At 44.7% G+C, this 15303-nt stretch overlaps 1 protein-coding gene across 7 annotated transcripts in view; it reads right to left on the minus strand.

Annotated features, from left to right (window-relative positions):
• The window catches only part of CCNY (cyclin Y), a 331884-nt gene that overhangs the window by 109385 nt on the left and 207196 nt on the right, over positions 1-15303 (minus strand). Inside the window, exons 1-2 of one of the 7 annotated variants that reach the window (XM_033225233.1) lie at positions 6059-6064; positions 1524-1529 (exon numbers count right to left, since the gene is read on the minus strand). The exons of 5 other annotated variants lie outside the window; for them this stretch is intronic. Coding sequence is in view for 1 of the 2 variants with exons in the window: in XM_033223172.1 (XP_033079063.1) it covers positions 9548-9554 (7 nt within the window). In the remaining variant the exon portion in view is untranslated. Of the gene's footprint in view, positions 1-1523; positions 1530-6058; positions 6065-9547; positions 9608-15303 lie in introns of those variants that run through there. One more of the 7 variants, XM_033223172.1, reaches the window with a different exon arrangement.

Below are 15303 nucleotides of genomic sequence, written 5' to 3' on the forward strand. Positions count from 1 at the left end.
CATTTGTTCAAATCATATTTATAACAACAGTAGCTTGATGCTTACCAAATGAATGTTATGTGCCAGGCACTGTATCCAGGCATTTCACCTAAATAAATTCCAATTTCTTACAAAACCTTGAAACTTCTAATTATTATCCTTGTGCTGTGTGTGTGTGTGTGTGTGTGTACATACAATTCTTCTTCTTCCAATGTGGCCCAGAGAAGCCAAAAGATTGGACACCCCTGGTGTAGATGAATGAAGTGATGCTTCTTCCTAGGTATGATGACCCTGTCTCAACAAGGTGGGACCCTGAGGGACACGGGGCATCACCACTGTTTCTCTTATACAATGCCTACAGTGAGTTGATTCTCAATAACTATATTTTTATAAATATATATATGTATATCTCATATATATATATGAGTGAGTGAGAGAGAGAGAGAGAGTGATTTTTTAAAAGAGGCTCAGAGATGTTAAAGAACATTCCTAAGTTCACACAGCTGCCAAGTAGGAGGGAGACCCTAGGTCAGGGATATCAGGGAGTTCTACCTGAAACAAAGGCCATTCTTTCCCATGACACTATGCTGCCTCACCAAGGCAGAGATGCTGTTAACATCCCCTGCTGTTCCACTAGCATGCAGTGGAGGTTTTCACAGCTTTTGTATCTTTTTTCCAGGCTATCAGATGTTGTTTTAGGCTGCATTTATATCTACTTCAGCCAGTAATCCTTTTTTTTCCCCCTCCTTTTAATTAGCTAGGGACTAGAAGATCAGTTAGCTATACTTGTTAGTCCTGGTATGAAGTACTCCCTCCAAGTACGTATTGCCTCCAAGTACCCAACACAAAGAGAGCCCCAAGCAGGTGCGCATCCAGTACACATCCGATTCAATAACCGGTATGTTAATTATCTGCCCATTCCTCAACTTCCAGGCAAGTCATGATAGTGCAATGAGAGCATGCTCTATAGGGGGTCAGCTGATGCAGGAGGTGGAACCCGCTACTAGCCTGGGAGGAGTTCTGAGAAAACTCTGCATCCTCTACCGTTATTACTTCCTTTGTTTGTACCCCTATAAGACAGGGTCCCACCTTGTCGAAACAAAGTGCAGCCCTGTCAAAATAGTATCATCATGCCTGGGAAGAAGCGTCACTTCATTCGTCTACACAAGGGATGTCCAATCTTTTGGTTTCCCTGGATCACACTGGAAGAAAAAGAATTGTCTTGGGCAACACATACAATACAATACAGTAACACTAACAATAGTTGATGAGCAAAAACCAAAAAACAAAATGCAAAAAAAGGTCATAATGTTTCAAGACAGTTTACAAATTTGTGTTGGGCTGCACTCCTGGGCCACATGCGGCCTGCAGGCTGCAGGTTGGACAAGCTTGGTCTACATCTTTGGAAGAGATTCTGTGGCCTCTCAGACAGTAGTGCTGGCCCAGGAGCCTCTTGACTCTCAGCTGTGCCTCTCACGGTGTATCTGCATCACTCCGGATTCAACTAAGAAATCCCATCTGAACAGATTTCCATCTATTTTTACCCTCTTCTGAACTAAAGCTTCATTTTAATCATCATTTTAAACAAGCTTTTTTACAAAATATGACGGGCTTCCCTCCACGTGCTAAGCAGAATTTGTTCTTCTCTGTGGCTCAGCCTTGAGGTCCTCCGCTGATAGAGGTAGCTTCTGCTTCTCAGGTTTGGTCTTTCTGTCCCCTGCCTCCCTATCTGCCCCTCACTCTCCCATTTTCTGCTCTGAATCAACTAAGGGCTGAGAAAGGACACTCTCTCGTTCTTTAGAAGTTAATGCAAAGAGGAGCCTGAAGAGCCTCAGTTCCCTGAAAGAGGAAAGACTTGTGAAAAAGACTCACGGGCAGGCCTGGGAGCAGTGGTTAAGAGTTTCAGTGCACACAATTCAGGACGGGCTTGGCTCACACCCTCATATGTCCCTGGCATTCCACACAGCTGAGGCTACAGACGCGGAAGGTAAGATTACAGTACTTATTTTGCTTGTCATCTGTCTCTTCCCTCCTCCCACACTGGAATGTAATTTCTGAGGAAAGGGACCGTCTCCTTTGTTCACTGCAGAATCCTCAGTGCCAAAGAGAAAACCCTGGTCAGAAGCTAACCCAGAATGGGAATACTAAGGTGCCACCCTAACCCTGCAACCAGACTCTCAATAAATATTTATTGAATGAGGAATTACTGAATAACATTTCTAATTAAAATTCCTCTTCTATAAACAATATCCTTATAAACTCTATATGGTCCGGAACAAGTAAACTGAAAAAAGAGAATTCCAACAAACTGTGGATGCAGGGAGAAAGCTGAGATTCTCTCCACCCTTGGAAGAGGGAAAGGACAGTGTCATCACACCAACACATTACAGCTATGCTGCCTCAGGGATCAGCAACTCTGAGGTGCAATGGGTGGGGTTTTTGGGACACTGACATACCCGCAAAGCCCAATTCCTCTACAGTAGTCAAGCACAAGTATGCAGAAACAGCTTGTAGGAAAACACAAAACACCACTTTTTCCCCCTTTTAGGGAGGAAGGTACTACTTCCAATTTTCTTTTAAACAAAGAACACATACATAATGTCCTGCTCCACATCTTCCCCAACTCAAAAAACATGGGAAAAGAGAAACCAAAAAGAGGAATAGTTAAAACAACAGGAGAAAAAAATTCAGAAGGAATCCAACTCGTATTTCTGCATTCATGATTCCCCCATAAGAGAATTTAAAAATACAAGTATGGGCTGGGCACGGTGGCTCACGCCTATAATCCCAGCACTTTGGGAGGCCAAGGCTGGCGGATCACGAGGTCAGGAGATCAAGACCATCCTGGCTAACAGGGTGAAACCCTGTGTCTACTAAAAATACAAAAAAATTAGCTGGACTTGGTGGCGGGCACCTGTAGTCCCAGCTACTCAGGGAACTGAGGCAGGTGAATGGTGTGAACCTGGGAGGTGAAGCTTGCAGTGAGCTGAGATCGTGCCACTGCACTCCAGCCTGGGCAACAGAGTGAGACTCCATCTCAAAAAAAAAAAAAAAAAAACTGTGAATTCGGGTTACAGTAGAGTGTGCAGGATCCAACATGGAGATTAAACATATAGATCTGTTTTATGGTACCATTACAACTGATTTCAAGCAAGATGCATCTTCTGTCCAGACACAGGAAACACAGAGGGGCAAGGCCTCCCTGGGCTGAGTTTTGCCCATCCAGCAAGAAAGAATAGGCAGGTGTACACACGAGAGAGACCTGTGGACAACGCGACCACAAGTGAGAAACGCAGCACCAGGCTGCGACGGGACTGAAGCAAGGCAGTCATCTGTGGAGACTTTAATGAGGGCGCCATCCTCACTAAAGAGGGACATTCAGATTGAAAAGAACCAACACTGAAATCATGGCTACATAATCAGAAATCACCTCAAAGAGAATAAAAAGGAGAAAGCACATAAAGAAACTAATATTTTTAAAGGTTATACATCAAACATGAAAAAGAACATGTAATTCAGGACAAATACAGTGGAGCCAATCTGTAAGAAAACTTTGATTGGATGGCTAAACCAAAATGTGAATACTAAGGTAGTTTCCCCCCCTCCATTTTCATAGGAGAATAAAGAGCTGGTTCACTATGTGAATCACAAGGCATAATATTAACAGGTGACAGAGAAAGCACAACAATTCAACCTCTTTTTACAGACATGTATATCCCACAGACTCTAAGTGTTATTTTTTTGACCCGTGAATGGTGTTCTAGGCCACGTCTATGATTCCTGATGGCCAAGCTCACAGGCATATCTGCAAGTGAAATAATCACCTACAGTATTTTCCTCACTTTCAGACCTGATACATATTTTAAGAGAAAAAAAATCGAAAATTTATTTCCTACTTCATTCTATAACTTTAAACTGCCTTTCAAACATTCCAGTTCTTGAGAAAGTAGAAAGGCAATACTGTAGCCTCTGAGGGTCACCTCAGACACAAGGAAATGTGATGCATAACTAATGATAAAATTTGAGATGCCACTATCAAGGCAGAGCGGTTCTGAATTTAATCAAGTCCGTCAAGCTTTGGAAGGATGGATAACAGGCAACCAGATGGACAAGATTTGCATTCAGAAAAGCTACCCTGAAAGATACATATGAATGTGCCTCCGAATCCTGTGCAATCAATGATCTGCTGCCCAGCTTAATAAAACTTGAATTAAAACAATCACAAAACCAAAAATGTTTAAACAACTCATTTCACTTATACAGCTGAATCAATAATAAGGCAATTAGCCCAGCACAACAGAAGCTCCATTCTCTTTCTTTTTTGTTCCATGTGAGTGCTCAAGAAGCACATGGCTGCCACATCCAGCTCTGGTCTCGGCTACACTGAGGGAGACAGAGACGGAGATGCAGTGGGAGCAAGAAGACAGGAAGTATCTCTCCATAAGCTGGTGAATGGTGAATGTAACTTTACAACCTTCAACACATGTGTGAGTGCAATTACATACATACCAGTACACACAACTGTCACTCTCCTGCAAAACCTGAGCCATTGAGACACGGGGAAAAATATGAGCAGAAAAATACTGGGCTGTGATACTGCAGCAAGGTACCTAAAGTTGACTATTTTAAGTCATCATGACTATAAAAGAAAAATAAAGCTGGGCACAGGAGCTCATGCCTATAATCCCAATACTTTGGGAAGCTAAGCTAAGGTGGGAGGATTGCTTGAGACCAGAATTTTGGAGCTGCAGTGAGCTATGATTGTGCCATTACCCTCCAGTGTGGGCAACACAGTGAGACCTTGTCTTAAAAAAAAAGGAAGTATCCCTTGGAGCCATCAGAGGATCACTGAGATTTTCTGGTCTGTTAACCATGTAAATAATGTTCAATAAAATATGCCAAGAACCATGGGCGTGGCACCGCGGTCCTGGTTCATGTTCTCTCAAGACTCAGAGAGAAAACACGAGAGAAAGGGAAGAGGAGACAATGAGCACTGAGCCTTATGAATGCTCGGTCATGTTGAAGATCCTGAGGCTCTCAAGGCCCCACGGTGCACTTGAGGAAACTAAAACTCAGAGAGGGTCACTTGCCCCAGGTCCCAAGGCCATTACAAAAGAGTGGGAATTCAGAACCACCTCTTCCCACCAAGCCAGCTCACCTGCTGAGCCTCCCTGTGCTGGCTTAGTTAACAATGACCTCAGGACAGCATTTTCTTCCCTTGTTTGATGGAAGTGGAGGCAGGACCCTCTAGTAGATTCCCTGTGCTAGAGAACAGGAGTAGGAAAATCCACATATCCTGTTGTTTTCCTACTGTAATCCGCCAAGTTTGGTAACATTTGATTTTAAAGGCAGTATTTTTTTCAGCATTCCAAGAAATCCAAGATCAATAATATACTTTTATTTTCTATTTTTAAGCTCCAGTCAATCAATGTGACTAGGCTGAAAATAAGAAATGCTACTTGTTGCCATGATACAATGAACCTGCTCTTTGGGAAAAGAGTGTTGTCTGCTATTAGTTTGATTTCAATGATGGTTTCACCTGGTGAGGGAAGGTGGCATTTTCTGTCCACATGAGTTAATTAAGATGAAGCTCTTCAACAGTTATTGTATGGAATGGAAGGGTACACTGCATTCAGGGAAGGTTTTCAGGTTCATCAGGCCCTCCTGAAAACCCTCTAGTCAAAATCTCTTTCCATTTGGTATTTGCAGCTGGTCATATCACCCTTCTGAGAAGTTACAGTGGGGCAAGTTTTGTTGGAAGTTACTGTCAAGCTCCCTTCCCAAGCACTCACTGGCCTTCCTCTTACCCTGGCAGAAGCATCTTGGTAAGGAGGACAATTCCACAAGAAAGCCAGGAGGAAGGCTGCTGCCAGAGAGCACATCCGCCTCCAGGCTTACCTAAGGATGCTGTGCACGCACCACCTTCCTGGGCACCTCATGCAGGGCCCCACTGGCTGGTTAAAGGCAAAGGGCAGGGGAAGCCACTGAGGTTCACAAAACCCGAAGGAAGCCATCGGACTGACACTTTTAACTGATCCTTCTAGCAGCTGTGGAAGATGCTCCTCTGCTGATGGAAAACTTGCTTTCCACCCCTAACTCTACCAGGCTCCAGGTTTTTTTTTTTTTTTTGAGACAGAGTCTCGCTCTGTCGCCCAGGCTGGAGTGCAGTGGCCAGATCTCAGCTCACTGCAAGCTCCGCCTCCCGGGTTCACGCCATTCTCCTGCCTCAGCCTCCCGAGTAGCTGGGACTACAGGCGCCCGCCATGTCGCCCGGCTAGTTTTTTGTATTTTTAGTAGAGACGGGGTTTCACCATGTTAGCCAGGATGGTCTCGATCTCCTGACCTCGTGATCCGCCCGTCTCGGCCTCCCAAAGTGCTGGGATTACAGGCTTGAGCCACCGCGCCCGGCCCAGGCTCCAGGTTTTTAAAGGGCAAATGTCAGAGTGCAAAGCCTCATTTCACCCTGGTTGACTTCTGCTTGTGCCACGGTTTCTGGGGCGGGGACGTTCACAGTCCATCCCAGGTGAACAGCCTTTGGTAAACCTGCACTGAACCGCTTCGGTGGAGTCTTTCCTGCAGATCATGTGCCTCTCCTCCAGATGCCTTGGTGTCCTTCAGGACAAGGGAAGCTGGAATAGCTTCTATGCTGCTGGACTGTGAGACCCTGGACCTGGGGGCCACCCAGAAGTGGCTGTGTCCAAGCTTGACCACTGGTAGTTGTGTGTCATTGGGTAGGGTACTTAGTTAGCTTCCTTATGTCTCACTCAGGTACTGCCAGGATGAACGAGTACAAGATTCCCACCCACACACAGGAAAAGTAAAGGCAGTCAGGGAAATAAGCCATGTGTTCCTCTGAATTCACTGTATGTCACAGTATAGTACAGTGTTTTTCAAACTATGAGTTGGAACCTCTAGGAGATTATGAAATCAATTTAGAGAATAATGGCTCATCTTTTAAAAAAAATGGAATGAAACAGAAAGTTCAGAATATAACATTATGAAATGCATAAAGACAAATATTGTTTCATGTGTGTTTATCAATAAGAAACAAACTGGATTCAAATGTAAATTTTTTTACTATAGATCTTAGTTTGAAAATTGGCAAATCATGTATATAGCAGTAAAACGTCAGTATGGTCTGAGCCCCAAGTGTGGAATGCAGTACAAACTACTGTCTGAAGACGTCTTCAACATCACAGCCAACAACTGCAACTTCAATATGTAAAAATCATTATTTACTGTATGTTCTCTGGTATTCAACAGCACAAAAGCCAGCACTTGCTCCCATATAAATTAATTCATGTAGAAACAAGAAGAAAATTATTAAGCTAGTAAACAAAATATTAGTCTGACCTTGGCATAAATTACTATTTGAACTATTAAAGAATAAAAAGGAAAGACAGTGTCATATTAAACACTTCACTATAACACAAAGTTGAGATGAAATTATGAGTGAAGGAGATTGGCAGAGGACACTGCCAGGCCCAAAGTCACTGCCATCCAAGCCACTGTGGAATGTGCAGCTCATCTGGGTGACAGCAGCAGGACAGGCGTGCCCTGACCACTCCCCCTGCTCCTGCCATGCCTGGAGGTGAGGTGGTAATGACCTGCTGGGCTGCACTGTTGTAGACGGTAAAAGACATGAATCCCACACCTGCCCTGGTTAACAGGCCCAGCCCCATGTGGCCCAGGCACTATGGGGGACTGGCCTCAGGAGGCTCCTGGGCTTGTGGGTGTCCATTCTCAACCTGCCTAGTAACACTGTATTTCTCGAGCCTAACCAGCTCTGTCTAGTGCCATACAGAATTGGCCCTCACAAAAGCACCAACAAAAGAGGGACCAAACCAACCAAAACCTGCTCGGAAAAGTGCTCTGGGTTTCACTCACTCACCTTCAGGCCATACTCAGTTATCAAAATACGCCTTCTGTTCATCACCAACTTTCCCGTCATTTTAAGACGACATGGAAAATGACCCACCCATTCTGGTCTGAGGCACTTGGTAACATTTACAACTGCCCAAGTACACATGAAGAAAGCTACAGACAATACAGCAAGTTCTGCTCACCAAGCAAAACAACTACACCCAGGCAGTATCAGTCCATGATGGTGCAAATCCTGTTTCTTCTTTCCTTCTCTGACTCCTAACTTGTTTTTGTAAAAAAGGGGGAAGAAGTGGGAGAAGATGATTTCACAATTTATATAAACACACATGCTAATTGTGGGTCTTCTTGAAGTACTTATCAGTAGTTCCTTCTCTGACGGGAAATACACATTTATTCTGCCTAACACTCTTCAAAAAATACTAATTTGCATTAGGTATAAAATGTATTTGTTTTAAAGATAAAGTTTTAAAAACAAAGAAATTTGAGATCGTGGGCACAAAAAACATGCTTCATAAACCAATAAAGTAGAGTTTAATTCTAAAACCAAAGGACCTTAAAGATGAGCCCCCCACCCTTTCTTTTCAACAGTCCCAGAGGAAGTAGCTGCTCCAAAGTCACAGGTGCTGGTGACAGGAAGGCTCCCAGCCCACTGCTCCATCACTGTCATTCTCCAAAACAGAGGACAGAGAGAAAGTGAAAAAATTATGTCGAAAATATCTCCCACTGAATTTAAATAAGTAGGCATTTCTTATTAAGAAATACTGATACACAAAATGTAAAAGAGAAAGAAAAAAAAAAAAAAGAAAAATCTCCTCGTAATACTGGCCTCCCCAAGTGCCCCATGTTCAAAATTCAGAAATAAAGATGCAGCTCCACAATGACGGGAACCCACAAGATGCCCTTCCCAAAGTGCCAGTAGCCTCAGGACCACAACCTTTCCATCAGAAGAAACCCTTTATCCCCACTTGGCTGTCAGCTCAAGAAGCCGACAACTCCCATGCTGTCCCTTAGTATTCAAGCTCTGAGCCCGGAAAACTCCAAAGAGCCTCTAATGCCATCTCCCAACTTCCAAAACCATCCCAAGGAGCACATCCCCAGCACAATGTCCTACATCCTCCATACGTTGCTGAAACCCAGGATGCCACTCCCCTGCAAGGCCTAGTGTTTTGCTCTTAACCTCCACCCTCCCCCTGTAAGTCACCAAAAGGACTTCCTGTTCTCAAAGTTGAGCAGCCCTTTTCTGACCCTAATCTCCTACCTTCCCAGCTCACTCCCTGACATCCCAACCCCATAAATTCTTCCACCCACCAGGACCACAGACCCCGATTCCACCACCTCTCTGCCACCCCTCCACCTGCTACATCCTCGCTTCCTTCTCTACCCGACTCAGAGCCACAGCCTCATAGTCATATCGGCTACCTGGTGCTCTCACATGCCACCACACCCCTCTGCCCTCCAAAGCACTTTCTGGCAAATCCCAAGCTGATTAAATCTAACTCCCCATCTCCTCTGCCCCAAGCAGCTGCACACAGCTGGATGAGATGCAGAATCCTGCTGATCGGTCCCACTATAAACTCTTGACACCCCACTCAGGTAAGCCCTGAGTGATGTGAGATAGCATCACTGGAAAGGCCCTTTTTGTCTCTCCCCCAACCTCCAACACTCCCTGGCACTCTCAACTTACTGTCCATCCAGCTGAGAAGACAGAGGCCAGGAGAAGCACTGCAGCCCTCTTGCCTCCATTCTGCTCACCCTGCCATCTCTGGCCCCTGCATCTCTCTGACCTGTGGTCCTGAAAAAGGCACCTCCCTGGGGCCGGCCCCGCTACTTGGCAATGGATCCCTGCCCCTCCCATCCTCTCTCTCCTGCATCATGCATTTCCCATCAGCACAGGCACACGTAATAATTACTCTCATTCCAAACACCAAAACTACAGCTCTCAACCAGCCTCTCCTCTGTAGCCTTCCCTCTATTTCTCTGCTTCCTGTTCAGCCAGGCTCCTGCCTGCTCCAGTTTCTCCTCCCTGTTCTCTCTGCAGTCCTGCCCAGCAGGGGCATTGCTCCCACCCCCAACTCTCCAGCTCTTACCAAGGCCACTGCTAATTCAATGGCCACATCTCAGTCCTTATCTTACTAGAGATGCCCACTTTATCCTCAAAATATCTCCCTCATTGACTGCCGGGACCATCTCTCTCTCTTCACCGCGGCTCCCTGCCCCTATCTCTGCCCCTCCCCAGCTCCTTCTCACACACACCTCTGCTGCTTCCTTGTCCCTTCCCTCCCTGCTGCTTGGTGACCTCAGTCACAAGATTGTAATGAATACCCTCAGTATGCCAATGGCTCCCATGCTATTATCTCCAGCACTGACTCCACTGAACTCCCATGCTGCCCGTTCAGCTCTCCTGTTGACTAATACATAAATCGAAATCAACAGGCTCAAGACCTGCTCCTTCTAGTCTATCAGTCACTAAGGAACAACTCCACCCTTCAAGGCCTGCACTCATCCTCCACCCTCGCTATTTCCACCCAATCCAGCCCACCAGCAAATCCCCTGACCTTGCCCTTGACATGCCTCAGGGTCTAACCCCTCTTCAGCACCCACACTGCACCCCCTGGGAATACTCCATTGTCCATTCTCTCCAGAGCTGCCAGAGGAATCCTGCCAAAACTGCATCAGGAGCACATCTGCTCAAACTCCACAGTGGCCCCCATCCCAGAGTGTGAGGTACTCACAGTGGCTGCAGGACTGGCCATGCCCTGCCCCTGCTGCCTCTCTGATCTCTCCCCTCCATCCCCCACCCTCCCTCTGCCCCTCAAACCCACCAGGCATATGGCCACTCTGCTGGGAAGGCTCCTTCCCCAAGGATTCACATGGTTCAGCCCTCACATCCTTCAGGTCTCTGAAGGATGTCACCTTACGTAAGAGTAACACCATAATATCCCTTTATATAAGCACTGTCTTAATACCTAACACATAGCAGTTACATGGCAGACATCGTTCTAAGAATTTTACATATGCCAATTTATTTAGTACAACTCATGTAATAATAATATTACCCTCATGTTACCTACGAGGAAACAGGGAGAAGTTAAAGGGCTTGCCAAAGTCACACCGCCAGTAAGTAATGGGAATTCGCATTCCAACTCAGGCAGCGTGGCTCCAGAATTTCTGCTACACCCGCCCCACCCATGTCCCCACCCTTAACTTCCTGTTTTGTTTTCTCTCTTGTCTGCTTTGTTCATGACTGCCCCGGGGCACCAGATGGTGTCCAACAGAGAGCGGGTACTTGGCTACTACTTGTTGAATGAGTTAAAGAACGATTCAATCACACTGAGCCACCTGCAAAGCTGTCATCAATCTGTTGCTGTACAGGAGTCACCAGATCACAATTAAAATAAGAGCCGCTGGTTCCCATAGTGAAGGTGGTTTCCTTCACTGGCTGGAGGATGGGACAGTGACCTGGTGCGAGCTGAGCCAAGGAGCACCAAAACAAATGGCCTTTCTAACAGCTGAAAACGAATGAGCAGCTACACCATGAATAGCAAAGCACAGCCTCAAACACCTTCATCACGGGAAATGCCAGGGGCAGGCCTACATTTTTTGGTTAAAAGCATATCTTTTGTTTTCCTGCCTGTTATGCCTTTATCAAACTATCTGTGGTTTACAGTCACGTGTTCCAAATTCCAGACCAAGCACAAACATACAACCTGTGCCAAACAGACTGAGCAAGCCAGAGAACAGAAATCACAGGAAGCCTAGAAACTCCCCAAAGTGTCAGACGTGCCCATTATTTCTGGCATTTCATGGCAGAAATGCTACCCTTGGGTTATTACTTATAAATATTTCAAGCTACTGCAATGACACTGCTACTAAACAACACCTCAAACCTCTTGAAATCTTAGAAATTAAGATTGTATTTATATTATTTTAGGGTTTAGCAAGTTTTTCTTAAGACATGGAAACGTGCAGGTAAAATCAAGAAGTGTGAGAAATAACAGAAACGATGATGATGGTCATAATCATCCCACTGTCTCAAGACCACAGTAGTGCTTCCCCATCATCTGCCCCTAAATATAAATAAAAATTGCTATCTGGCTTACCACGTTATCACTAGTAAAGCCTCCTGTCTTTTTGAAACATGATAACTGTCAGGCCTCTGAGCCAAGCTAAGCCATCATATCCCCAGTGACCCGCACATATATATCCAGATGGCCTGAAGCAACAGAAGATCCACAAAAGTGAAAATAGCTTAACTGATGACTTTCCACCATTGTGGTTTGTTTCTACCCCACCCTAACTGATCAATGTTCTTTATAATCTCCCCTACCCTTAAGAAGTTTCTTTGTAATTCTCCCCACCCTTGAGAATGTACTTGGTGAGCTTCACCCCCTGCCCCCAAAACATTGCTCTTAACTTCACTGCCTATCCCAAAACCTTTAAGAACCAATGATAATCCCACCACCCTTTGCTGACTCCTTTTTTGGACTCAGCCCTCCTGCACCCAGGTGAAATAAACAGCCATGTGGCTCACACAAAGCCTGTTTGGTGATCTCTTCACATGGACACATGAAACAATAACATCTGAAAGTCTCGCTTACAAAGCCACATGTTAAACTATGGTTTTTCTAGAATTCGAACTAAACCACCTTTCTTAGATGGAGTCTTGCTCTGTCATCCAGGCTGGAGTGCAGTGGCGCGATCTCGGCTCAATGCAAGCTCCGCTTCCTGGGTTCACGCCATTCTCCTGCCTCAGCCTCCTGAGTAGCTGGGACTACAGATGCCCGCCACCACGCCCAGGTAATCTTTTGTGTTTTTAGTAGAGACGGGGTTTCACCATGTTAGCAAGGATGGTCTCGATCTCCTGACCTCATGATCCACCTGCCTCGGCCTCCCAAAGTGCTGGGATTACAGGCGTGCGCCACCGTGCCCGGCCCTAAACCACCTTTCTTTAACCTACATGGTAACTATATGTTTTCCAAAATCTGCATAATCAATTTATCTAAAAATTACATTAGAAATTAGGAGATACTAATTTTTAAATCTAGAACTTATCTCGACATGCAATTTTGAAACTGTCAGGAATGAAGAGACAAACTGCTTATTACACTTCTGCTGGAGAACAACGAACAGCTCTGGGGTGGTACCCAGAGGGCCATCAGCCCCATAGATCCCACAAGGGGCAAGAGGAACAACCCAGCACTGTTAGTCTCTGTTCCATCCAGGATCCAGTGAGCCAGTGACAAGGCGGAGTTGGCAACAAGAAGGCCACCACTAACCACAAAGACCCTGGCAAAGGGAAGCTGCTCATGAAACATAAACTGGATATGACTGCTTATTACAATTCCTGTTCATGAGTTCATGTCCAAATCTACATTATGCATAGCAAATCTCTAACTATCCATGGCAAATCTACACTACCACACTTTTACTAAAAGCAGGGAAAGGACAAAGGAACAACTTCTTGCACACAAATGTGTTCTGGAGGCCAGTTAATTTAGGACAATTAAGTACTATTTAAATGAAAGAAAATCGGTATTTAGTGGGGGAAAACCCCCACATTTTCCACTGAGCGTGTGTGTCCAGTATCTTCATCAAGGAGAATATTTTAGGTATCTGATATGTAAGTATTTTGAAGAGACTTTTGAATCTCACTGACCTGTTACCTGACTTCTCAGATGATAAAGTATTGTACCGTGGAATCGAACATTTAGTACTATTTTTAAAAAGCTGAAATAGCCATCATTTCCTTCCACCTTTTCTGTTGATCAGCAAACAATCAAGAGACCAAAATCTGAAAGAACAATTATATTTTAGAAGTTTCCAGTACAGTCCAAGTCCCAAATTTCCTGTGTTTAATCCTCCTGTGAGACAAATAACCACAAAATATTTAAGGAGGCAGGCAGAGTACTCCAGTTATTTTTAATAGATCTGCCCAATGACCTTTCTTATGAGAGTAAAGGGTGCTAAACGAAGCCTAAAAATCACGAAATATTTAGAAGTAAAAACACCTACTTACTGTCTGCAACTTATTCTCTAATGGTGCAGAAAAAAAAGTAGTAAGAAAGAAAAAAATGATAAAACAAATGTGGCACAGTGTTAACACTGGTGATTACAGGTCTACTTCAAGTTTGAAATTGTTTCAAAATAAAATGTTAAAGAACACGTATCAGCAGGATTATTACATAAAAGGATTATTTAAGATATGAACTATTTCCTACACCTACATACATGCTCCACCCCTCCCTCCCTCTGGTTTCCAGACAACCTCCATCCTTTCCTAGTCAAGATCCTAGGAAAAGTAGTCTCTCACCTCCTACTCCTGGCTCCAAATAGCCTCAAAACATGACTTCTGTCTCCCTCTCTCAATTAAAACTGTTCTCACCAGAATCATCAATGACTTCCTACTTCCCAAATCCATCAGCACATTCCAGCTCTAACAGTCTTCCACCCTGGCAGAAATGCGGACTCCAGTCCTGCTTCTCTGCTCAGTCTCTCCATGCAGTCTCTTCCTCTAACCCTTACATTTTGCCCCAACTCCTCTCAGCTCTCCAGTGCACTGCCTTGAGAAGATTCTGAGGATCCCACAGGCTCCATGGGAAACAGCAGTGATGATTATTAATGTCTGCGTGGGTGGAGAGTGGGCGGCAGGAGAGCAGGGTGGCAGCATGGCTCTACCTGGAACTTGACTTCCTTCTCTAAAGGCTCTCCTTCATGGGTTAACTCATCTCCTCCTTTAATTCCAACTATTTCTAACACCCACCAAAATCTACCTTTTAAGGGACACTCCTCCACTGACTTCCAGACCTACAGTGCCAGCCACCCACAAGCAGTTCCATTTACTGTTCCACAGATGTGAACTCTTCTACTACCAAAACATGCTCTTCTTTCCATAATCCCAAACTAAGTTAATGGCACCACTGATCACCCTGAAGCCAAACCACAAATACTAAAAATGTCCCTGATTTCTATTGTTCCCTCATCCCTTATATCCGAATCTATTTGGAAGCTCCTCTCATTTCCATCACTGCTTCCACCACCTTGATTTAAGTCCTCATCATCTGTTGCCCGGACTATTCAATATCCTAACATCTCTACCTCTCGCCTCCTCCACCCCTACATCCATTCTCCACGTTGCTTTATTAGGATTATCTTTTCAAAATACAAATCTAATTTCATTTGTAAAAGATTTTAAAACAAAAATTCAGTCATGTATTGCATAACAACATTTTGGTCAACAACAGACTACATCAATGACAGTAGTCCCTTAAGCTTATGATGGAGCTGAAAAATTCCTATCACCTAGTGACATCACAATGTAGTGCAACATATCACTCCTGTGTTTGTGATGATGCTGTTGTAAACAAACCTACTGTGCTGCCAGTCATATAAAAGTCTAGCACATAAAATTATGCATAGTATATAACACTTGATAACGACAAT

Source organism: Trachypithecus francoisi, unplaced genomic scaffold (genome assembly GCF_009764315.1).
Source record: "Trachypithecus francoisi isolate TF-2019V2 unplaced genomic scaffold, Tfra_2.0 Contig00025, whole genome shotgun sequence".
NCBI lineage: Eukaryota > Metazoa > Chordata > Mammalia > Primates > Cercopithecidae > Trachypithecus > Trachypithecus francoisi.